Source organism: Vulpes lagopus, chromosome 9 (assembly GCF_018345385.1).
Source record: "Vulpes lagopus strain Blue_001 chromosome 9, ASM1834538v1, whole genome shotgun sequence".
Taxonomy (NCBI): Eukaryota; Metazoa; Chordata; class Mammalia; order Carnivora; family Canidae; genus Vulpes; species Vulpes lagopus.
The window spans coordinates 9,457,806-9,483,956 of NC_054832.1; the positions used below are offsets into that span (position 1 = coordinate 9,457,806).

General features: G+C 44.0%; 2 protein-coding genes across 2 annotated transcripts in view; both read left to right on the top strand.

The window, feature by feature from the left end:
• Window positions 1-10,105, top strand: part of KCNQ3 (potassium voltage-gated channel subfamily Q member 3) — a 299,372-nt gene extending 289,267 nt beyond the window's left edge. Inside the window, 1 exon segment of the mRNA XM_041769690.1 lies at window positions 1,107-10,105. Within this exon segment, the coding sequence (XP_041625624.1) occupies window positions 1,107-1,841 (735 nt within the window). The 3' untranslated portion in view covers window positions 1,842-10,105.
• A 14,405-nt stretch (window positions 10,106-24,510) lies between these two features.
• HHLA1 (HERV-H LTR-associating 1) overlaps window positions 24,511-26,151 on the top strand; it is a 33,980-nt gene continuing 32,339 nt past the window's right edge. Inside the window, exons 1-2 of the mRNA XM_041768576.1 lie at window positions 24,511-24,589; window positions 25,698-25,757. Of these exons, the coding sequence (XP_041624510.1) occupies window positions 24,511-24,589; window positions 25,698-25,757 (139 nt within the window). The remainder of the gene's footprint in view (window positions 24,590-25,697; window positions 25,758-26,151) is intronic.

Genomic DNA, 26,151 nt, shown 5'->3' on the forward strand with positions numbered 1-26,151 from the left:
TTATAATCTCAGCTCTTCCAACTCCCAGCTCTGTGACCTTTGGCAAGCTACTTCCTGCCTCTGTACCTCTGTTTCCTCACCTGTAAGAGAGAGATAATCAGAGTCTCCACCTCCTAGGTAGGGCTGTTGTGAAATGAAATGAGTTAACATCTTTAAGGGGCATCAAGGGCAGCCCTGGTGGCACAGCGGTCTAGTGCCGCCTGCAGCCCAGGGCGTGATCCTGGAGTCCCGGGATCGAGTCCCACGTCGGGCTCCCTGCATGGAGCCTGCTTTTCCCTCTGCCTGTGTCTCTGCCTCTCTCTCTGTGTGTCTCTATGAATAAGTAAATAAAATCTTAAAAAAAAAAAGAAAAGGGCATCAAGCAGAGTCTGGTACTTACTAAGCTCTAAGTGCTGGATACTGTTAAGGCTTGGATACCGTCCCAACCTCTGCCTAGTGCCGTGCTACCTGTCCTCACCTGCAAGAGGGGATGCTGTCCCTGTCTGCAGTGCAAGTTGTGACTTGTTGGGGAGAGACTACCACACGTGCGCACCCGCATGCACACATACATCTATGTGTACACACGCTCACAAAGACTAAGTCAGTTCCCGGTTTTGCAGGTAGGAGCAGATACAGCTTCCCTGAGTGTAGCTCCCACTCCCCGGCCCCCAGGTGGGACCTCCAGTTCTAAGAGGCATAGTTCTTGCTCCCCACTGCTCTTGCAGCTTTTAGGCTTACACAGCAGGTAGGAAGGAATGGACACTAACAACCCACAAGCTTCTGTCCAAGCAAGTCTTTGCAAATCAAGAGCTCCTGCTCCTTGACCCAACCGGTAGCAGCCAGGCCACCTCCTCCTGCGGTACAACTTGTCTTCAGACCACTTCTCTGGTTCCAGCGTTCGCCTCCCAGAACGCCCTTGCCAGGTCATTTCTGGATTGGCACGAAGACATGTGCAGGGCTCCAAGTTAGGAAGCACAAAATAGTCAGATGTTGTTAAGATTGTGATTTGCAGGAACCCTCCTGTTTTCCAGAAGGTGACTGTAGGTTCTGGTGGTGCTTCCTTCTGAAGGATAAGATCTACCTTCACCCGGAAAAACCAGTGACTCCCCGTTCCTTGTATGTTTCAGGTTCATGACATGGGGAGGAAACTGGACTTCCTCGTGGACATGCACATGCAGCACATGGAAAGGCTGCAGGTGCACGTCACTGAGTACTACCCGACCAAGGGGACCTCCTCGCCTGCCGAGGTGGAGAAGCTAGAGGACAACAGAGATTCCGACTTGAAAACCATCATCTGCAATTACTCTGAGACAGGGCCCCCCGAGACCCCCTACAGCTTCCACCAGGTGCCCCTCGACAAAGTCGGCCCCTATGGGTTTTTTGCCCACGACCCAGTGAACCTGCCCCGAGGAGGACCCACTTCTGGGAATGTTCCAGCAACACTCTCCTCCTCGGCAGCAACGTATGCAGAAAGGCCCACCGTCCTGCCTATCTTGACTCTTCTCGACTCCCGAGTGAGCTACCACTCCCAGGCTGAACTGCACGGGCCCTGCTCGGACCGGGTCTCCCCCCGGCACAGACGGAGCCTCACACGGGACAGTGACACGCCCCTGTCCCTGATGTCGGTCAACCATGAGGAGCTGGAGCGGTCCCCAAGTGGCTTCAGCATCTCCCAAGACAGAGACGATTACGTGTTTGGCCCGAGCGGGGGGTCGAGCTGGATGAGGGAGAAACGTTACCTCGCCGAGGGTGAGACAGACACGGACACGGACCCCTTCACCCCCAGCGGCTCCATGCCTCTGTCATCCACAGGGGATGGAATTTCTGATTCAGTATGGACCCCTCCCAACAAGCCCATTTAAAAGGGGTCGTGGGCTGAATCCTCCTGTAATGTAGACAGACTTTGTATAGCTCACTTGCTCTCACACCCGACACTTAACAGTGAGATCACCAGTGGCTGCACCAAACACATGCATGTGCGCGGCAGCCCCCGACCCGGGCAGGGGCTTTTCACGGCCTTCCTCCTCCCCAGGTCACCACAGTGAAGCCGCTTCCTTTTCAGCATGGTTTGCATGACTTTACAATATATAAATGGTACCGCTAATCTCTTCTAGGATACACATTTATCTGCTGTTCTTACTTTAAATCATGATTGGACCGGGACGGGGAGAAATTATTGACGAGCTGCGCTCTATTTGGTTGGCTGCTTTGGGTTTTGGTTTGGTTGGTAAGCAGGGAATGTAGTTTAAGTTCTTTCTCAAACCACTGCCCCTTTGTGTAAAACAGACCAGTGATTAGCTGTTCTCTACAGCAAGCAAAGAGTTTGCGAACGAAAATGCATTGCATATCGAAGAGGTGGCCAACAGAGCTAAAACGCTAGGAAAGGAACAAAATCGTTATCGCCTATCCAAAACCAAGAATATTTTTAGATCGTTTTCTTCGGGAAAAACTAGCAAAACCATCTAAAAGCTCTCAAAGGGACCTCGCTTGGTCTGCCATTGTCTGTATCCTTCCTGTTCCCTCATCCGTGGTAATCCCAAGTGTAGCATTTCGACTGAGTTATGAATTGGCGAGGAGAAAACATATACACACACACACACACACACACGCACACACAAGTTCAAATAGTTTCCAATATATGTAGCCAAAGATGATTAAATTTATCAGAAGTAGGGTGCCCTTCTGGGCAAGAGCTAAGATCAGTGCCTTCAAAATGAGGTTTCAACTCACATTCCTCCCCATGCTACTTGTACAAAATATCCATCTCAAAAGAAAATTAGAAACCAGAAATTATCTGGTCCAAGTTCTTCTTTGTAAAAATGAGAAACCTTTGGCTCAGGTAGAGACAAGCCCGGGGTCACATCATCGTCTCCTAGAGAGCTGGGACTCAAAGTCCAGTCGGCCAACTCGCTCCATGCCCTGGTCTTCTCCTCTCACACCACTCTGCCCTTTATACACTGGGACCCAGAAATTGTGCCAAGATACCTGAACTGTGTCGTGTGGAAAACACCCACAATACAATATATCCAGTAAGAGGGGGCTGTTGGCTTTTACTGTAAAACATGCTTGCCTGCCGCATTTCATTTTGGATCGAGGGGAAAAAAGAAAACAAACACTGCAAGCAAGCAAGCTACAACATTTATTAATATGCAAGTGGAAAAATTTTCAGAATCATCCAATTTTACTCCTCCAGATTTTTTAAACCACACATAGCCAGAAGATTAGCCAAAGTATAAGCAGACCCCTCCCCCCGGAAAGCACTGCCCTAGTGAATAAGTATTAATATTAAGCACAAGCCATCCTGCGGCCTCTTACAAGGTGTCACTACCCTTTGAAACACTTTGAAGGAAAAGGTTTCTGTTAGGCTTGGGCTACATTAGCTACATTATGATGCCACAACATCACCGTCTTGCTCTTATCCCACATCTAAGCATTGGTTGTGGATGGTTGCCATGGTGACCACCAAGATGATCAACAGGGCCCTGTCTACACACAAATGGCACTGATGTTCTCCTCACAGTCTTGTCAAGAGCTGTGGTAGCTGTGGCAGTGACCTGGCTGCTGGTTTCATCATGATCTGAAGCAGGAGCCTTGTACTTTGTTGGAGGGAAGAACTAGTCTCTCAGATTTTGATTCCTTTCAGGCCACATGTCAATGGTACATTGATAATGAAGGTGTGGTCCCCAACTTTAGAAATGCACAACCAAACCCTGCCATCTCTGGCCCAGGGCAGGCATTGTGAGAGGTAGAACAGCATTTTACGTGGAGAATCTTACAAATAGAGAGGAGTTGGCTCTAGCATCTAAGGTGGGAAATACACAAGAATGATCACACAATTCATACATGAACCCTCCTCCCTACAGCTTACCATTTGACCTTCTAGCAATCTGAAGGGCAAAAGGAATGGATCATATGCATGAAAGTGCCATTGGAATTAATGACCCAAGAAACCCTATGCCCCTTCCTTAGGGCTTGGTTCTTGCTTCTGACCCTCCTGGAATCTTTTACTACAAGTGGTTGAGCTACCTATCATCTCACATGTGACTAATGTTTTTCTTTATGTACATGAGACAAAACAAAAAAAAAAATGGAGAATGAATCAAACTCTCTACATACGCACCAATTATTTTTACCTACCTTATTAGGATTCTTACAGAACTGACTAGCCTCAGTATCTTACCATTAGATGCATTTGCCAGGAACCCAGTGGAGTTCTCAGATGGACAAGTGAGACTTTCCCAACTTCAAGCTAAAAATAGTTACCACGGATCCAAAGTTAGAGGACTCCCTTAGGTTCTTTTAAAAACCTACGACGGGTAAGAGCTTGTATTATTTCTTAAACCATAGGAGGGCAGTCTAGTCTCCCCTGCTGGATCATAAGGCCAGGATGACAGGGACTGGCGTTGTGTCAATTATCATCCTGTCTCCAACATGTAGTAAGCTGTCATTACCAGTACAGACAAAGACAAAATACATGTTTCATGAATGATAAGACATTTTTAAGAGCTTTTCTTTCCCATTTAAGTGACAGAGAGAGAAAATGATCTAGAATATTCTGCTTTGATATTCCTTAAAAAAAAAAAAAAGTCATTCCAAAGAAGCAAGCCAAATCTGTTCCAGTTGCCTGCTCACAGGCAGCATCAGCAGCATGGCTAGCATTGATGAAGCAGAAATTCCAGGTGGAGGATTGAACTTAAGTTATGGGAGAAACAACCTGTGCTTCCACAAAGATCTTTTTGTCAGATGAAAGAACAGCATGATGGAAGAGTCCAACAGGACTGGTTAATAATGTGGCCCAAGATCATCCTGCTTCAGATATACCAGTGGTCCTGAAGATGGCTGGGGAAACTTCAATAGTTTTAATAGCATCCCATGAAATCGTGGCAAATTAATTCCATCGTAAAAACTATGAATGATGCCCTCAAGCGGAAATGGAATCCCATGATAGGTATTCAGTTTCTGTGTATCAGAATATGATATAGGAAAACTTTAAGAGGTCATTCTTTAGAAGGAGCAAAATGAATAAGATAAGGCTATCTTCCAAATGTGAGGTGAGAAGTGATTCTCTTGGGCTGAGAAGAAAATACTTGAGATCAAGTGTGCGTTTTGACACCAGCACGCAAGCAAACATGAAGTTTAAGAAAAAGAATTGTGGGAGGAAAAGAATAAGAAACATCAAACTGAGAAAGTTCTATTCATTGACTATACTTTTTCTGGGAGCTGAGAACTTAGACTTAGTAGATATAACAATGATATAATGAAGCTCTAGTTTCAATGGAAGCATCTGGAAACCCCACCACCACCACCACCAAGATATACTCTAGTTCAAGTTGAGCTCCTTTAGTCAACAATGAATGCATTATGCCTTGCCTATTTTGTGCAGGGCAGTTCCTAGACACTGTGAGTTAAAAGAAGAATTACTTGTAGGAAATCCTAATAGAATAGGATCTACTTATAATTTGCAAGACCATTCTTCTAAATCCATACCACTCTACTGAGAATGTAATAAAAACATTCATTTATGAGATTTACTAAGCACCATTGTCTGCTAGGCACTGTGTAACGCACTGGAAATTCAGAGTTAAAAAACCCACAATTCCTACCACCAAAAAGCTAGGATTCTGGTGGCCTCAAATATTGGAAGTACCTTCCAACTATGTTTACCAAGAATGGAAAGTATCTGATTTTATCCCTGAAGACAACTACACAGATAGAAATGCTTCGTCGCCTAGAATCAATCAGTGGGAGATTCAGCATGGAGGAAAGTGAGAGCAAGAATTCTCCATCAAAAAGATAATGACCCCATCAGCTAAGGAAGACTGAGTGGTTGGATGAGAACTTTGAGTTTGGGCTCCAGTGCTTTGGACTTTATAGATCCAAATACGCTGTGTACAAAGGAAGTTATGGAGTATCTGAGAAGGTTCTTGGAAAAAAAAAAAAAAAACTAGCTTTCTCCTCTCCAAATCCTGACAGTGATCGAACCCAGACAAGAAGCTGGGCTACTTCCATTTCACTGTGTTGACAAAGAGAGGTTTATGGTACAAGGCAAGACACAACATCTATTTCAAGAAAAGGTGTCACTCTGCCTGTGGGACTCTGCTAATCGAATTCTCCTGGAGCAAGAGAAGAAATCTGTTCAGTGGTTCAAGAAGTTGACTGCACTTTGGATGGTACTGACAAGCACACCTCTGGCCTCCTCCAGAAGATGCCACACAGCTGGAATTTGTTTTCTGTGAATATGCTTCCAAGGACCTTAGGATCATAGGGATTTTCTTTGCTTTCTGAACCCCAGGCATCTTTAGCAATTTGCCTCATGTCCTTACTTGTCCTTGAAGGCTTGCTTATTTGGAGATGAACTTCTAAAAAGACTAGAAGTCCTTGCTTTGTATCCAAGTCACCTAAAGTTTTGGTGTCACTAATATTACGCTATTCAAAACTGAGCCAGTGGTCCCCTAAACAGTCCCCTAACCTGATGCCCAGGTGAGAATATCACCTAGTTAGGAACCAGGCTATTTCCATAGCTTTAGTGTTTTGGGAAACCAGCAGTGGGAATCTCAAAGAGAGACAGGAAGGATATAAACATGACCTGGAAGAAAATTTGAGTTTCCAGACACTCGGAAGTGTTTGATTTTCCTGATTTTCAAGTGAGACAATCGGTATATGAAAAGACCTCAATGCCATGGTGGCTGGAGACTGTCAAACATTTTCTTTTTTAATACCATGTGTGGAATCCACTGCCTCAGTCCTAAGTATTATTTATGAACTCCAAATTTACCCCCAGAAAGTCTTTTTTTTTTTTTTTTCCAAAAGAGTGGTGGAAATGCCATCCCAATTCAGGCACTTTCACAGGGGCTTTTTTCAAAAAGTACATCTCTATAAATGAAATGAGAAAGGACAGGGATGTTGGAATGAAGGTGGCAGGACTCTTGGGTTGCAGTGCCTGGGTTGTGGCCATTTCACTGGACACATAATACCGCATGTTACACCATTGTCTCAAAGGATGATCTGTAGGAGGCAATGCCATGCTATACCATGATGTCTGCCAGACAACAACCTAGCAATGAATGGAGAACTTCCAGAAGAAAGAGTTCAAGCTCGTTCAAAGTCTCCCCAGGGGGATTTGTTCCCAGCCTCTAGCAACCTCAGCTTTGTTATCCCTGTAGGAAAATTGTGACTAGTGGCTTGCTTCATTATCATAGATGCAGGGAGATACAATTTCATAGATTCATAGATGTTCAGAGCAAGAAGAGCCCTTGATCACCAAGAACAACCACCACTCTTCTTAGATCAGGAAGCAGAGGCTCAGAATAAAGGGAATCATGTAGTCACTCAGTGGCTAAATGAGTGACTGCGTGGCAGAGTGAATCAAGAAAGTAGGTCTTCTAACTTCTGGTCCAGATATTGGAGATTAAAAACTCCAGTGAAATAGCAACCGAGAAGAAAACATTGTGGGTCAGTCCAGGAGATGAACGAGGACTTCCTGGCCCACTCAAGAAACTGCTGAACCAGACACATTGGTTGGAACTTACTCTCATCTCTGGAATATGATTGATCTCATGCCTTGAAAGGCAATGTTCCTTCCCCAAAATCCTGCTGACCTCAAAAGGTCTGGCACAAACCACTGCTGCCGCAGTTAAGAAAAGGAATAAAGAAGAACCTCATGGCCATGCAAGCACTCCCCTCCATCTCTCGGACCTCTACTGCTTCGTCCCCTCCTGGTCCTGCCAAACCTGGACCAGTTCAGCTCTTTGGCCCATCACTTGGACTCATTCAACTCCAGAGCCATGCCTCAGGGGGGTATCCTCATCTATAAGCCAATTTAACTGGATTTTGCATTGAAAAAATAGTTTATGGATTTGATTTTAAGAAATGGGATGTGATTTCTTTGGGTATTGACATGACCCCAGGTTGGTAGTTCTACTATGGTGTCCCTTCACATGGGATCTCTGAATCTCACCTGGGGATAGCCTTGTTTCTCCTTCTTTGTCTCAGAGAATGCCCATCTTGCTTGGTTCACAACTGGTACTCTAGGGTTGTCACCAAAAGCTGTGGAGAAGCAGACAGGATTCAACTTAAGACATCTTATGTTTGTGTAACTGGGAAGTTATTTTAGAAAGTAAGCAGGCCTCTGTTGGCTCAAATGAGGATTAACATAGTTCTTTTCCACTTACGCTGTGCTTGGGATAGATTCACCAGAATTTGGCAGGGCTCCCCAGTTGCCCTTGCTAAACCCCATAGAAGGGTGTTCAGGTCTTCTCAGTCAGACTGAACCAGAAATTCTAAAGCAAAGTCAGAAGGATGGCAGTAATTTTAGACTGTCATTCTACCTGTCTTCTTAGCCTCTAAATAGCCCTGTTCTGGGGAAATAAGTAAAAAATGGGCTCTATTTAAGAATAACCTGAGTGTGACATATAATTAAGCAGTCAAAAGCCTGGCTAGTGCTTAGGAATATATTTGTAATTCCTCTTAGATTTGCCATCAGACTATAGCCTGATGCCTAAGAGGAGTGAAAACTGGGAACATGTTTTCTTCACTATCCCGCTCTGTCCATAAGACAGGTCTGGGAAGGGGAGAGAAACTTATCCTAAGCTGTCATTGTGAGTTGCATGTGATGTGATGGTCCTCTCTCTCGACTTCCCGGCGGTCCTCACCATAATCCTGTGTGGGCGGTGTTAAGGTCTCCATTGTATAGTTGAGGAAACTGAACCTGACCGGAGCAATACCTTGCCAAAGGCCATGCATTCCAGAAGTGGAGCTGTAACCAAAGCTCGTGTATCTTCAAAGATTATTCTCCCCCTATTGCATCTTCCAGGTCAATGGAAATGCCCCCACATCAGGCCCTGTGGTCTTCCACCATGCCTTGCCCTCCTATGCCCAATGGACTTAATAGTAAAACAATCAGACCCATTGGCTTCCCAGAGAGAAGCATGATTCCTGTGTCAGCTGCTCCATGCAGCTATTCAGTGGGTCCTACCTGTACCTTTGAGTGACTTCACAATCCAGCTGTCAGCAGCTGGAAAAACATAAGTTTTTCACCTTGTTCATGGTGGAATCCATTAGCTCTTAGAGCTTCGTATGGCTGCAGATAATCCCACAAGCGCCCCTTGTGCTTCTCTCTGCACCCCCCCCCACACACACCCAAACACACCCAAGATCTCCTGTCATTGATTTATCCAAACAAATTTAATTGTCCTTCCTGATTCTGGTCTTTTGTCTCTAGATTGTACCTTTATTTCAGGCCTTGGAAATCCTGCAGAGATGGTGTGTCTGTCGGCAGAAACATTCTTTGGGAGGCCAAACGCTCACAACAGTTGTGTTTCTCTTCCTCAATATTAAAAAGATCACAGTTCCCCAGTGTAAGTCAACTAATCTGGTAACTGGGCCCGATTTCCTCTCTGAATACTTTTCCAAGGGAAGGGAGAGCAGCTCCACCCTCCATGTTCCCGTGAGGGTTAAGAATTCACACGGGAGGACCACTTCCGACACGGGAGGACCACTTCTGAGATGGGTGGCAGCCACGTTCCAAGCGTCAGAGATCTCACAGTTGGAGACACAAGGCAGGCTCTGCCCCACCTTAAAAATCACCTTAGAAGGATGGGCCTACTTCATCAGATCTGTCAATCATTTCCTGTTTTAAAGAGAACAATGCTCTCTCTATGTTGCTTTCAATGGGATATGGCTATTCTTCTTTTCCTTTTCCTTTTTTTCTTTCTAATGTAGCAGTGATGGAAAACACCCATCTCTGCAGAACAGATTGAGGTTTCCAGTGATGTGAGCCCATTGTATTTGATTTTGTATTATATTTTCTTTAACCCCCTTTAATGGCATAGAATTCTGGTGCCTTGCTCCCTGAATTTGTCTCCATGCTACAAGTAGGCTTTCTTCACATTCTGGCTTACACGGGAACACGACTATTCCACAAGTGGCCTTTAGTGCTCTTTATAATATGATTTCCTGTAATTTTTAAACTGTATGTGTAATTTCTATTCTGGCTCTGTCCAATATTTGAACAACTTTACTAGGTTGATTTCCATATATATTATGCAAACACTTCTTACCTGATTTTTTATGTTCTATCTTAAAACAAATACTGCACCACTTATTAATAAATAGACATTTCAATGATCATGGGGCAGTGTGTTGCTGGCTTCATTGACAACATGGAGTGACAAGACAGTTACTGGTTGTGGGAGGGAGTGAGAGAGAAGACATGAGCACATATTAGTAAATGTGAGAAAAGAAGCAATCAAGTGGGAGAAGAGGAAGAGAATAAAGACTCAAGAACAGAACTATGATTGACGGAGTAAAAAGTGAAACTCGTAGCCATGAAAAGTACATGATATGGATTGCAGTCCTCCTCAGAAACAGTATAGTGATACACAGGCTGGAAGTACAGCGTTTAGTAAAACATTATCCAATCATTGCAGTTTTAAGACATGATTACTCCCACTTTATGAATGAGGAACATGAAGCCCAGAAACAAAAATGTATCTGGCCAAGGTCAGACACTAATAAGTAGAAGAGTCACAAGTAGAACCCAGGACCATGTGCCCCCAACCCCAAGCCTCATGTTGCTTCCTTTGTAGAAGTTTCACCTCCTAAACCATGTGGGAGGAAGAAAAAAATCAGAGGCTCAGAGACATCGTGGGGGAGGAAGTCAGAAAAGCTCATATCACATTGCCTCTCTCTAGTGTCATAAGTAAGAAGAGATGTTTTCTCATGAGGAAGAAGTTGGCACGGGAAACCCTGGGGGGTTACTGAATCTTTCGGTGCCTTGGCTCATCATCTGGAAAATTGGGAGTTTGAACTGATGTCTGTAGAGAAGTCAGCAAAGGAGCTAACACACAGCAAATGTTCAGAGTGACAGCTTTTGACTATCCTGTGCCCACATGCCGGGTTTGCCTTAATTTGGGTTTCTAGAAGAATAGAGACAAGATGATGGGTGCAGGGAGTTTATTTGGAACATGATCCCAGGAAACAACGGACAGAGTAGGGAGAGTGGAACAAGGAAGGAGATAAGCCAATAAAGAATGAACTAATCCCACAGGTAACTGGGCTCAATTCCACCAGGAACCCCACAAGAACCTGCGTAAAATGTACCAAAGGATCATTCCACCTTGGGACAAGAATCTGGGGCATTCATCCATTGAACCCAATTCTTCCTTCATTGAGGGTTGCCCCTGGGGTGCTAAATCCCCTTCTCTGTCAGGTTTCCCTGTGCTACAGCTGAGCAAGCTCCAAAATGCCAAAGCCCTAAGGCAGGAGCAGAGAGACATGGCCAGTAGAGCTGCGATCGTTTTGCAGCCTGCCTACCACAACCACAGCTGAACTCAGAGGTGGGCAGAGGGAACACAGAGTGGGATGACAGAAGCATCTGGTACCTAAGCCCACTGAAAACATTACATACACAAAGCTAAACTAGGTTGCCACAATTCAATCTGTAAGTCAAAGGACAAGGTTGGCCGACACTGGGCAAGCTGGTCATTGGCACCTAGGATCATGATTCATTGTTAAAATGGTACCTGTAGCCTCCAGGAACCAGGGCAGGTAACTGCTTTTCTTCTACAAGGTCACCATCTAGCTCCAAGGTCCACATCTGTCATCGGAAAGACCTGTGACTGACTTTGCAGTTATGAGAAGAGCCTCCACTGTGCAATGACATACTCCTCCCCCAACAAAACCTACTCACATCTGATCTCATGCAACTGAACACAGAGAGAGAGCATGAAAATTATATCCCTGAGAAAATCTCTTGCCATCTGTACAAATGGAGCAACAGCCCTTTCATAGACCAGCATCCCAGATACTCCTGGGAGCCAGGTATCATTCCTCCTAATGTCAGTTCCCAACAATGAGCTTGGCCATCCAATTGTCCTGGGACCCAGTAGCTTCTCCTCACTGAGGCCGTGTAAGGTGTCTCCCCTGAGAAAAGTCCAATTGTCCTATATCCTGCGTCCACATCAAGTAGGAAAACATTCCCAGCAGTTCATCTTCTGGTTCTGGGCAGGTCAGTGTCAGGCCAGTGGAGAGCAAGGGAGTTAGCAGAGGAAACAGGAGTAAGAGATGAAATTGGAGAAGCAGCAAGTCAGATCTTGAATGGCCTCCTGGGCCATTATAAGGACAATTTGCTTTCACTTGGGGTCAAATGGGAAGTACTGTAGGGCTTTGAGCTCTGAGATGATTAGACTTGATTTACACTAAAAAGAGATTCTCTGGTCACTGTATTGAGAATCCACTAACACACGCAAGAGCAGAAACAGGAAAATTAATCAGAAGCCACACCATATTAGCAATAATCCAGGTGAGAGCTGAGAGTGGCTTGGACCAGAGTGATAATGCTAGAAGTGGTGAGAAGTGTGTAGAATATGGATATATTTTAAGAGTTGAAAAGGCAAGGTCTACTGATGACTTGAATGTGAGGTGTGAGAGAAGCAGAAAAATCCAGGATGATTGTAAAATTCTTTATTGAGTACCTAGAAGAATAAAGGTATCATTAACTGAGATAGTAGATTAGAGAAGGGTCTGGTTTTGCAATAAGGACATGAACTTGGCTTTTTTTTTGTATTAAAATTTATTTATTTTTATTTATTTATTTTTTAATAAATTTATTTTTTATTGGCGCTCAATTTGTCAACAAACAGAATAATACCCAGTGCTCATCCCGTCAAGTGCCCACCTCAGTGCCCACCACCCAGTCACCCCCACCCCCTGCCCACCTCCCCTTCCACCACCCTTAGTTTGTTTCCCAGAGTTAGGAGTCTTTCATGTTCTGTCTCCCTTTCTGATATTTCCCACTTATTTTTTCTCCTTTCCCCTTTTAATATTTTTTTTTTTTTGATAGTCACAGAGAGAGAGGCAGAGACACAGGCAGAGGGAGAAGCAGGCTCCATGCACCGGGAGCCTGATGTGGGATTTGATCCCAGGTCTCCAGGATCACGCCCTGGGCCAAAGGCAGGCGCCAAACCACTGCGCCACCCAGGGATCCCTCTCCTTTCCCCTTTATTCCCTTTCACTATTTTTTATATTCCCCAAATGAATGAGACCATATAATGTTTGTCCTTCTCCAATTGAATTATTTCACTCAGCATAATACCCTCCAGTTCCATCCACATCAAAGCAAATGGTGGGTATTTTTTTTTTAAGTAGGCTCCATGCCCAGCAGGGTCTCATGACCCTGAGATTAAGACCTGAGCTGAGATCAAGAGTCAGATATTTAGTTGACTGAGCCACCCAGGTGCCCTGAATTTGGCTTTTTACATGTTAAACTTGAGACATACGTGGGGCATCTAATGGAAATCTTTTGTACATAGTCAAATGTGTAGTTAAGGAGATTCTCAGGTGCTGAAGCTGCATCTCTGTATCTATCAATCAACCAATCGATCAATTCAACAACATATAGATAATATGAGATAAGATGATATCTCCAAGTGAGTGAAGGTAAAGAGAAGAAAGAAGACATCCAAGGACTGTACCCTGCAAAGTCCAGCAGTCAGGAAGATAAGGGGGACCCAGCAGGGGAGGCTGAACAGAGCAGTTGATGAGAGAAGAAAACCAGGAGGATGTGATGCTGGGGATGCTGAGTGCAGACCTGGTCTCCAATAGGGAGGGGTGAACAGTGGCACCAAGTGCTACTGAGAAGTTGAGAGGAGGAGTTGGCTGTGTGGAGGTCATGGTGACCTTGACAAGGTCAGTCCTGCTGGGATGCTGGTCTGACACCTGATTAGAGTGGCCTTGAGAGAGAGGAGAGGAACAGGGGCTTTGAATAGAGACAGCCTATCGTGACCAATTCAGGCGTGCAGTTCTGTGTGTCCAGTATATTCACACTGTTGTGCGGCCATCATCCCATCTGCCTTTGGAACTCTTTTCATTTAGTAAAATGGAAACTCTGTCCCTATTAAACACTCTCTATCCTCCTCCCCAGTCCTGGCAACCACCATTCTACTCCATGTCTCTATGATTTTGACTGATGTAGGAACCTCATGTAAGTGGAATCATGCAATATTCATCTTTTTGTACAGCATTTTTAAGTGTCTAACAATGAGGCTCAGAGAGGTGAAGCAGCTGACCAAGGCCACACTGCTTGCAAATCACAGAAGCTAGACCAGGGCTGTGGCTTTTGTTTCCACCGCCTCACCCAGAAGTGTTAGCGTTAGCATAACACGGCATGGTCTTGCCCGGATCAACTAAAAGTGCAGAAATGCAATGTTGCTAGGGAGATAACAGTAACAATTACCAAATGTTGACAGTAACCAGGTGCTGTAAGCTCTTTGTGACCATTAAGTCAGGATACCCTTCTGCAGGGGCTACCGTCATGATCTCCATTTCACAGATGAGAAAAGTGACTGGGAGGTATTTGGATCGCTCCAAACTGAAAATGTACCAGCCTGGAGAGCAGGCTGTAGACCGGCTGTTATTCCTATAGACGGGATTTGGCCTCCTCACTCTCCTATGACATTTCCTACCTCTCCCCACCTCCTGAGAGGGGTCCAGTCAGCCTGAACATCTGCCCTTTCTACTTGCTCCAGGGCTACTGCTAATGTCCACTACTGCCTCTGGCCACTGAAGCAGCAGCACCTGAGAGCTCAACAAAAATGCAAATTCTCTGCTCCCAGCCAGACCAGACTCACAAAATCTGGGGCCATGCCCAGCAATCTGGGTTTTAACAGGCCTTCCAGAAGATTCTTCATCTTTTTTTTTTAAGATTTTATTTTTTTTGTTTATTTATTTTAGAGATAGAAGACAGGGAGGAGCAGATGGAGAAGGACAAGCAGACTCCACGCTGAGCCTGGTATCTGATGTAGAGCTCGATCTCACAACCCTGAGATCATGACCTGAGTCAAAATCAAGAGTGGGATGCTTAACCGACTGAGCCACCTAAGGGCCCCCTCTAGAAGATTCTAATACACATCCAAGTCTGCAAATCACTACTCTCCCCTACTCTTTAGCTCTGAAATATTTATCCTGCACATATCATTTAAAATCCTGATCCTTCCAGAAACTTTCCTTGACATACTTTAAATCAAGTGTGGTGGCCCTCTCTGGTCTGTCACACTCCTGTGTGTCCCTGGTCCTGCTGTAATGTGATCACCTGTGACTCATAGACAGTGAGCTCCCTGTGGGCAAAGACCAAGAAGTGTCCACCACTGTATACATCCATAGTCCTTAGCACAACGCCTGCCTTGAGGAAGAGCTCAAGGAACATTGAGTGAGAAAGAGAAACCCATTGAGTCCCTTCCAGAATCTCCGTTCCAGGGATCACTTGAGATGCAAATCCAATGGGGCAGAGTAAGAAATAAAAAGGTTATGGGCCCAGAAAATAAGAAGGCTATTAATGGGATTCTTTGAGAGCCAAATGAAAAACGAAGGGCAGAAAACAAACATCCATGAGTTGGGTTGTCAAATCTGTGCTGGTTTTCACATCCCTGTCAGACTCCATGGTGGGGACTGAGGGTGCAGGATGCCTGAAGTACTGAATTGAAGGGGTTGCCCTGAAGGTATTCACAGCCTACTGAGGGGGACAGACAAACATGCAGCTCACCCCAGTCCAGCAGGAAAGGGCAGATACAAATGCAACGCCCTCATTGCAATGGGAGGATATCTAAGAAGGCTTCCTGATGAACCAGATGTCTGAGGAGAAGATAAAGAGGAAGAGGTAAGGCTCGATCCCAGGACCCCAAGATCACTCAGTGGGGGGTCTGCTTGTCCCCATCTCATGCAATCTCTCTTGCTCTCACCCTCTTAAGTAAATAGATAAAATCTTTCAAAAAATAAGAGAAAGGGAAAAAAGAAGGATGAGGTGAAGTTTGGGGTGTGGGTAGATGAAAGGGCCAAGCAGCCTCCAAAGGCCCATTTTAAAAGCAGGGATTCGATCATGTCTCTCTTTTGCTTAAACCCTCCGGTAGCTGTTTCTAGCAGCTAAATTAAATCCCAATCCCTTATCCTGGCCCACAGGGATTCCTATTTCTCTAGTAATATCTCATGCTGCTTTCTCCCTTGCTCACAGCCTTCCAGTGAGGGGAAGGCATGAAGGAAGTCCCAAGGGAAGGCGAACAGCAAGGATGTGGTTTGAATAAGAATCTCAGGCTGTCTGGGGTTGACGGAGCAGAACATGTGAGGTCGGTAGTGGCCAAAGATGAGTAGGGAATAGGCTAGTGTCTGCATGGGTCAGACTAGCACAGCTGGGCTTCATCTAAAAGGGGATGAGGTGCCAGTGAAGGGGGGTGACATGGTCAGTTCTGTGGTCTGGGAAAATCACATCAATCTTCAATGGTGGCATTGTCCAGCATGGTGGCCACCAGCCATGGGTGGTCATTGAGCATTTAAAATAGGAATAGTCCAAATTGAGAGATGCTGTAAGTGCAAAATACACACCAACTTTTGAAGACTTAATACCAAAAAAAATCCTATTAATGATTTTTAGTATTGATTTTAATTTTAGATATTTAAATATCTATTTTAGATAAATTGTATTAGCTAAAATACATTTTTTAGGTTTTATTTATTTGACAGAGAGAGAGAGAGAGAGACAGAGAGCACAAGCAGGGGGAGTGGCAAGCAGAGGCAGAAGGAGAAGCAGACTCCCCATAGAGCAGGGAGCCTGACATGGAACTCGATCCCAGGATCCCCAGGATTATGACCTGAGCCAAAGGCAGATGCTTTACTGACTGAGCCATCCAGGCACCCCTAACTAAAATACATTCTTAGAATTAATTTCACATGATTCATTTTTACTTTTTTAAAATGTGGCTATTAGAATATTTTAAATTGCAGGTGTAGTTTGCATTGTATTTCTACTGGACAGAAATATAGAGGATGGATTAAAAAGGAGAATGACCAGTTAAGAGATTTTATCAAAGCTCTAGCTGAATAATTATTGATTTGTTCTCTTATTCAACGAATACTTATGTCAAACTTTGATTGCACTAGATCCTGGAATATGGTGGTGAATATGATAGAGAAGGGCCCTGACCTCATGAATCTGACAACTCTGGCAGGGAAACAGACCATAGGGAATTAAGCCAATAAATAAACAGAATAATTAGAATGTATAAGGATAAGCAGAGTGATTACAAGAGCATATCCTTTGGGGAGATTACCACCACAACCACCCCCATTGTAGGCAGTAATTATGCGGATAACTGAAGGATGGGAAGAAGCCAATCCTTAGAGAAGGCTGGGGAAAAGCATTCCAATCAGCGGGAACAGCTAGTGCAAAGTTCCTGGGGCTGTCACTCCAAGGCTATGAATAAGGGAAAAAGTACTGTAGGATGTAGCTGAAGACAGTCAGTATCTCACGCTTGGTGGGCCCCACGTCTCTGCCACAACTCCTCAACTCTGTCCCTTTTGGCACAAACACAGCTTCAGATAGAATGCAAATGAATAAGTATCACAAGGTGCCAATAAAACTTTATTTGTGGACACTGAAATGTGAATTTCCTATCTTTACAGGTTACTAAACACTTTTTCCCTTTTTATTTTTTTCAACCATTTAAAACTGTAAAATCATTTTAGGCCTTAAGGAAACATGCCGTGGGACCGGGCTTTGCCTGCCCTGCCCCAAGCACCTGCTAAAATTGACCAACAGAGCCTAGCCATTTCTTCAAAAGACTTCTGCTGGCCCACATGCCAGGTGATGCTTGGCTAACAGACCTTTACAACAGGAAAGGAAAATCATCACCTAGCGATCCTGTTCTGCTCCTTCAGTACACGTAATTACTGTCAGAAGATGCTTCCCAACCCACACTGAATCAGTGCATTGTGGTTCTGCTCACGGAGTCTATTCAGCCCTTAGCAAAGGATTTTTTTCCCCCCCCCGACAAGGTTGATCCTGTTTCACCGCCCTGAGTGCTTGGTGGGATTATTATTTCTTTCTTTCTTTCTTTCTTTTTTTTTTTTTCTGAAGGATTTAAAGCAAAGTTATCAAGCCTTTCCCCACCCCCATCCTCCATATCTTTCACTAAGAACTCATATAAACCCCACAGCTCTGACTTAGCTGTTAATCTTTCTGGCTGCTTAAATTCTTTGAAGTCATTTATCCTGCTCAGGAGACAGGTAAGTCATATATTGTAGAGATTTTAAAACCCTTTGGTTTCCTCTCTTCCCCAAAGCATGAGACCAGATAAGGGATGCCTCTGCTCTAATTCCCCGGCTCTAGGCTCCTGGTTGCTGAATGATAGGAGAGAAGTTTCTATCACCTGATATCTACATTGCACTTAAAGTAAGACTCCACCCCTGGATCACAGCCTCTTTCTGTTTTGTTTTTTTTTTTCCCCTTAAGCTATTGATTAGAATCTTAATGCAATCATCAGCTGGGAGGACAGCTTGTCCTCACATCTGTAATAAAAGAAACATCATCTCTAATCCAAAAAATTTGGAATGAGGATAAAAGAATGTCCTAAAAAAAAAAAATGGCTAATAGCGAAGCAAGAGCTAAAAATTATACTTTCCTACTCAGTGGCCAACCAATCATAGACCTGAATGGTCAATCAGATGGGGGTTCAGTCCTGGCTCTTCGGCTGCATTCCGTTGGGCCAGTTGCTTGTCTGAGCCTTGGTGTCCTCAAACAATAAAATAAGGATCATAACTAAGTAAGGTGGCTTCAAGGACTAGTGAATGAACATATGTAAAAGTCCTGTCATATCACACAGTCAACAAATATTAGATTCTTCACTTCTTTTTCTGCATTAACTATTCTTAAAGAGGCAGCTCACCTTCCAGTATTGTCTCTCTGGCTTTGGAGCTGACGGCCTGAGTGTGAAGCCAGCTGCCACTCAGCAGTTTAGGGACCTCGGGCAAGTTGCCTGGCTCCCCCAAGCCTCTGGGTCCTCCTCAGGAAGAGGGAGCTGAAACTTGCGTGGAAGGTTGCTGAGTGAATGGATCATAAGTAAGGTACTGAGAACCATGAGGCTTTTACTGTGGCTGAGCCAAATGAGGGGGGACTTCTCTGTGAGTTTTGACTTCTCCACCGAGCATTGCATTACCTTGTAACTGATTGGGCATCTTTTGGCTGCAAAGTACAGTGAGAAAGTAGGTTTACTTGGCCAAACTAACCTTGGTGGATTTGTGATCTTTGTTAATTGGAAGCAACACGATGTTTAATTAAGGCTCCAACAGCTTTGTTCCCTCCATTCACATTTCCAGCTCCAGGGCTATTGCCAGTAAAAGGCACACATACTGTGAATTCACTTGACAAGACTCTTGGGCAGATTCTTGGCTCATCAGGCACAACAGCACTTCTCGGCCCTTCTCCCAGGAGTGTGACTGGATTTCTAACCCCTTCCGCCCACCAAGACACTTTGAAATGATCAATTCTGTTTGTTCGCAACATCAAGCCTTCCATGGCACTTGGGGCTGGTATTTAGAAGGAGAAGGGGTTAGAGTGGAATATGGTGAAAACGGAAACAGACATGATAATGTCTGAGAGACCGTGGTTCAAACCCAGTGCTCCTGCTTAGGAGCCGTGGAACCACGAGCAGCGGATTCCACCTCTGATCCCTGAGTCCTGCTCTCATATGGTGGGAATATCAGTATCTCTCCCACAGGATACTTGCAAAGGTAAAATACCAGACAAGATGCCCAAAAGTGGAGGTTCCATGAGTTATACTGTTGGAGAGGAAAAAAATGTTTTCTCTACCCTCTTAGGTTCAGTGACTGAGGTCATGTAAACTGAACTAACAATAGACATATTAACAGGAGAAGACGTTTATGTCATATGCATATGGTGGGCCTCACAGAAATGAAATGAAAGTATGTGTTCAGGCCCTGAGGCTTACCTATATCATTTCAACAGGAGGTTGATAAATCTGTGGGGACGCGACAAGAAGAAGAAAGGGGTTTTGAGGTCCCAGGGTGCTAAATTATGGGAAGGTAAAGACATGGGGAAACAAATGGAAGATGAGGATTATTTTGGTATAAGATAAGGTTTGTGTGTCTGGGTGTGACTTTCCATCGCCTTCTAAGCCGTAAAACCCCAAGGAGAGGGAATTTATAACACTCCTCATTTTCGGACATTTCCAGTCTTAGTCAGATAAACCTCTGGGAAGGTTTGCTTCTACATCTGTTCTTTCTCAATGGTCTTCAATGGCATATCCAGGGCAGCATATTTTGATCCTTGTCAGCACATTATTATTGTTGTCATATTATTATATGACTAGGTTTTCTGCCATCGTCACTGAAGAGATAATGATTCATGAATAATTATCCAAGAATAGCCATGGGGAATACACTGAAATGTAGCGTAGTTTTAGGGTAAATTTTTGGACATCTGATCCAGTCTTCGTAAGATAGAAGTCTGAGGACTGTATTTCTATCCCAAAGAGGAATACTACCTGTCTTGCTTGCTTACTGGAATGCCAATATCTTTAAAGTACCACCACTTTTACTGGTTTAACATGTACAGGGTACTTGTTCTGTGCCAGACATAGTTTCCTATATTTTACAAATAACATGTTTTAGCTTTGGGTGGAAACTGAGGCACAGAGAATTCCAGTGATTTGCATAGCTGGCGAATGGCAGGACCAGGAAGCAAACCCAGGCAGTCAGGCTCCAGGGTCCTGCTGGTAATAATGCCTTGTACTCCACAACTGTTTTTGAATGAATTAAGGTTAAGTGACTTGACCCAAACAGCACCAGTCAATGGCCAACTCAAGATTAAAATGAAGACTCCTAACTCTGGGAAACAAACTAGGGGTGGTAGAAAGGGAGGTGGGCGGGGGATGGGGGTGACTGGGTGACGGGCACTGAGGGGGGCACTTGATGGGATGAGCACTGGTTGTTATTCCATATGTTGGCAAATTGAACACCAATAAAAAATAAATTTAAAAAAAATCAAGTGTCTCTGACCCCAACCCAGCCCCTCTTCCTGCCCTAGAGTGGTCCATGATGGCCCAGGTTCCCAAGGGGGTGGGGCGGGTGGAGGGAGGCCTGACCTCCTTAGTTTGGCTGAAAGGTGAAATCCAGTCAGTTCTGCTTGTGTACGCTGCGGCGTGGACAGAGCCTCCCTGGCCCCACAAACCACTGAACACAGTCCACATCTCTCTCTAACTTCCCATTTTTCCTTTCTGGGGTCCAATGGGGCTGAAAGCAAACAGCAGTTTATGTGAGGCCCTCAGCAATGTGGAGATGCTTGAAAAAGGAGAGAGAACTTTCTGAAGCCTAGAGGCTGTGACCCTCCCAGGTCTTAGCTCACATGTTCAATCTGCGAATTCCGTTTAGTTCAGCAGAGACTTCACCGAGCAATACTCCTGGGTCAGTTCCACATCCAGCCTGCGGGAAAAGCAAGTTCTCTTTAATAAAACTCCCCCACTTTCCAAACTAAGATACTTCCAAATACTGCCTGAGAGATATTCAAAAAATTATTCATTGTTTATCTCAAATTCAAATGTAACTGCGTGTCTTATATTTTCATTTGCTCGATTTGGCAACCCCGCTCCAAACACACAACTCATTGAGCCAACGGCCAAAACTAAAAAAAAAAAAAAAAACTAGACAAAGAAAAAATGCATTTTTCTCAAAGAAGAAAAATCAATAAAAATACATTCTTAAAGTAACAAATGTCGCATGTTTACTCTTCATAAAGAGAAGACAGTGGTTAATATAGTGAATAAGTCAAAAAAAGGGGAAATGTATCCATTATATAGATATGGATGATTATTTTTCTATTGTAGATGTACATAAATATTTTCTACTATATTTTACTTATTTCTACTATATTTTATTTTATTATTTTTCTACTATATATATATGGATAAATATTTTTCTACTCTACATCTGTACCTAGTCACACCTCTGCTTGATGTGGGGCTCCAGGATGGAGATGAAGGAGGGAGAGGAGGAGGGTGATTAAAGAGAAAAAGATAAGAGAACAAGAAAGGAATTAAGAGTCTTAAGTATCGGGCAGCCCTGGTGGTGCAGCGGTTTGGCACTGCCTGTAGCCTGGGGTATGATCCTGGAGACCCAGGATCGAGTCCCACGTTGGGCTCCCTGCATGGAGCCTGTTTCTCCCTCTGCCTGTGTCTCTGCCTCTCTCTCTCTGTGTCTATGAATAAATAAATAAAATGTTTTTTAAAAAAAGTCTTAAGTATCTCTCCTATTCCAGAGATTGTGGTAGGTGTCGTGTTTCTTGATCTCATTTAATCTTCATGAAATATCTTCAAGGTGGCTATGACTCTATCCATTTTACACACAAGGCTCAGAAAGGTGAGGTGAGGGATGTTTCCATAGTGGTTGAGGTGCCAGAGAAAAGAATCCTCATGTAGTTTGCTGTGTCTCCTGCCCACCTCACCCGTGTACCCCTTTGCTAGAGAGTGTGCTATGTTCTGGACTTCTCTCTCTCTCTCTCTCTCTCTCTCTCTCTCTCTCTCTCTCTCTCCCTCATTCCCACTATCAATCTCTCTATGGAGAATATAGCTCAGTTGGCCTTGAGTGTGAATTAACTGCTCACTTGTCTATCTCCTCTAAGTTACAGATCACCTTGAGGAAAGGAGCAGGTCTGATCTATCCCTGTGTCACCAGCTGGCACACGATGACTGGTATTTGTATTGAGCAACTATTGTGTGCCAGGAGCTGGGTAAAATACTTTGATTCATTTTAAATCTTCACAAAGACTTAGTGATCTAGGTTTCTTTCCCCCATTTTGCAGATGAGGAAAACAGATTCAGAGAGGAAGCAGATTTAGGAGAATAAGAGGACTCCAAGAAAGTCCCAGCCTCCTCCCTGCAATAAGGGGCATCTCTCTGCAGCATGGCATTTAGAAGAAACACCATTCTAATATCTACCTATAATTCAAAAGTAATTTAAATGTTTACTAGGGTATTTCAAGAACATTCCAAAGGTAGTTCCATCCTGAACAGACAACAGAACTTCTTAAAATAACTTTCCTATGGGGCACCTGGGTGGCCCAGTCAGTTAAGCATCTTCCTTCAGCTCAGGTCATAATCTCAGGATCCTGAGATTGATCCCTGCATCGGGTTCCCTGCTCAGTGGGGAGTCTGCTTCTCCTTCTCCCTCTGCCTCTCCTCCTGCTCGTGCTCTCTCTTTGTCTCTCTCAAATAAATAAATCTTTATTTTTATTTTTTGAAAGATTTTATTTATTTATTCATGAGAGACAGAGAGAGAGAGAGGCAGAGATGTAGGCAGAGGGAGAAGCAGACTCCATGCAGGGACCCCAATGTGGGACTTGATCCCGGGACTCCAGGATCATGCCCTGAGCCAAAGGCAGTGCTAAACCACTGAGACACCCAGGGATTCCCCAAAAGCTTTAAACAGATACATTTTGCCACAAAGATGCTCAGTTCCTGAGATGTTTTCCCAAACCTAGGGCACATTTTCTTGGCTTTTCTCCCCCTCTCCAAGTTCTATTCAATTCTCTACCAAGAGCAAATTTCTGTTTTCTTTTCAAGAATTTATTTATTTATTTATTTATTTGAGAGTGAGTCTCACACACACACACACACACACACACACACACACACACACACACAGAGAGAGAGAGAGAGAGAGAGAGAGAGAGAGAGGAGGGAAGGGCCAGAGAGAGAGAATCTGAAGCAAACTCATGGGGCTTGATCTTATGACCTTGAGATCATGACCTCAGCCAAAATCAAGAGTCAGACACTTAACCAGCTGAACCACCATGCCCATAATTTCTGATCTTCTCAAAGCACGTCTGTGTAGTCTGTACATTAAATGCGCATTACGTGAATATCTGTGCACAAAGATATTGCAGTTACTAGGTGATAATCTCACCTGCATCGAGCAGCATCCTGTGTGGTGTCTGGCACATAGAAAACACTTTATAACTTTTCACCATTATTCTTATTAGGCTCAGCTTTGCAGCTTGAATTATCATGCTGGTTCTGCAAAGCAAATAGCTGGCACAGTGCTGCCAACAATGTAGGACTGTGAACATGCCCATACACTCGTATATTATTGTTCTATTTATAAGCAGCCGTGGTACTGTTTTTAGAGGGTATTTCCCAGCTAAACAACCAGAAAACCCATGAAAGAGAGATTAATGCTTCATGACTATGCGTGCATCCCCCTCCCAGATTCTCAGATTTCTGAAGTTATGCGAGGCCACTGGAATAATTCTGGTATGGCCTATAAATAAAAGTGAGCATGGCACTTCCTGCCAGAGTGTATGAGTTGGTCCATAAGCCTCCAGCTCTGTCTCTGTGCCTTCCACAGCTACAATGAACTAGTGACTAAGGAGCCTGCAGGGACCAGACGGAGAACGACAAGGCAGTGAAGGTTCATGAATCTGGTCCCTGAGTGACTGTGTGGAGCAGATCTTCCCACCAATTTGCACTGAGTGTTGATATGAAGAAGAAATCAACTTCTGCTGTTGAATTAAACTAATGAGATTATGGAGTTAATTTGTTACCTCAGCATAACCTGACCTATCCTATTGAAAGCCATCTGCAGATTGTATTCCTGATGACTCAAGGATATTCTGCATCTGTGTGCTTGGCAATCCAACCTGTTTCCTCCAAGGGCTTGCTTGCTTGCTTCCAGGTGGGCCAGAGGATCACAGACATGACAGGCCTCCTGGTACCCAGTCCTCCGGTGAGGCTGTGTGTGGGCCTCACATGTGTCTTGTCCCTTTGGAACACAGGTAGGTCCAGTCAGAGTTTAAGAAGTGTCTGTTCTATATGCTGAGTTTGGGTTTTCATTGGGCTTCAGAGAATGGCAGCAGCCAATGTCTCAGGCCAGAATCTTAAATGAGTTTGGTCAAAATGGCAATGATGAATTCCTTCTTTCTGGTTTTGTCCACTGACATTTTGAACTTGAGTGCCATTTCTGCAACAGAATTATCTTCACCTCCACTGTTACAACTCTTGTCCAAACCAATGTCTTCTCTTTCCTAGACCACTTAAAGAAATTGCTAAATCACCACCTGCCTCTCTTCTTGCCTTTCCATGACCTATTCTCTTTTCACACATCTCAGTAAGTAACCTCCCAGGTTCCCTTCTCATTCCACCCACCCCAAATTATGCAGTGACTTCCTGCTTCTCTTTGGATAGTATTTCAAGTCCTTCATATACATAAGTCATGCTCTACATGACCCTGCCCACCATGTCATCACCAGTTCCTACAATGTTCTCCCTCCTGCATTCTTTGTGCTCTATCATTGTTGGCCTTTGCTCATTTCTTTAAAGTAATACTTGTGCCCACCTCAGTCCCTGGGCACGCACTGTCATATACACTCTGAATCCCTCCTCAGCCTGTTACATCCTACTCAAGTACTATTCATCCTCCAAATTTCAGCTACACATCATCTCCCAGCGAAAGCTTTTGGACCACTGAAATGAATCAGGCTCCCTATTCCACATCCTTAAAGTGCCCTTCAAAATACTCAACACTGTTTGTAATACCCTTGAGTTTTCTTTTCCTTTATGTTTACCTTCTCAACTAGACTTTAAGCTCCATATGGATGGAATCTGTGCCTACTCATTCATCATAGTATCCCCAGCACCTACACACATAATGCTTATTAAAGTGCATCTGCCAAACAATACTTTCAATCATTAGTTTTGTTATAGTTGATCAATAAATATTCGATGACTAAATTGAATGAGCAGACTACATATGGGATTTTAAACAAGTCACTGTCACCATTTAAGATCATAATTGTCTCATCTTTAAAAATGAGTATTTTGAATTAAATACCTTCTAATGTCAAATCTGGGCTAAAATTCTCTGATAACACTCTCTTATTTTAGTGTTTGCTGTTAAAGGAGAAGCCAAGAAGGAAAAAGTCATGACCTTCCTTCCTACAACAGGTAAAGGGGCAGGTGTTCCAGCTCAGCTCATTCTGTCTTGGGCAAACTCCTTGGCTTTTCTCAGCCTCATTTTTTCTATCTGTAAGATGGATATTGCCTCTATAGCTCAAGCTCCAACTGTCATAGGAATAGTTTCTGGGAATTTCTCTTGCTTTATGGTTCATGGCACACTTGGATCCTCATGATGTTATTAAATCCACAGAGATCATGACATTCTATTAGCCATGGAAGATTTCATAATGGGAGGTATTGTCCTGTGTCATCATCACCTTTGCAATAATTTCATCTTTCTTTGTCTTTTTCTTTTTGATAGTATGAAATTGGCTATACAGCAAGACAGTGAATGCATCACAACATAAGAATACATAGGATGCAGGGGCCTGGGTGCTTTTCT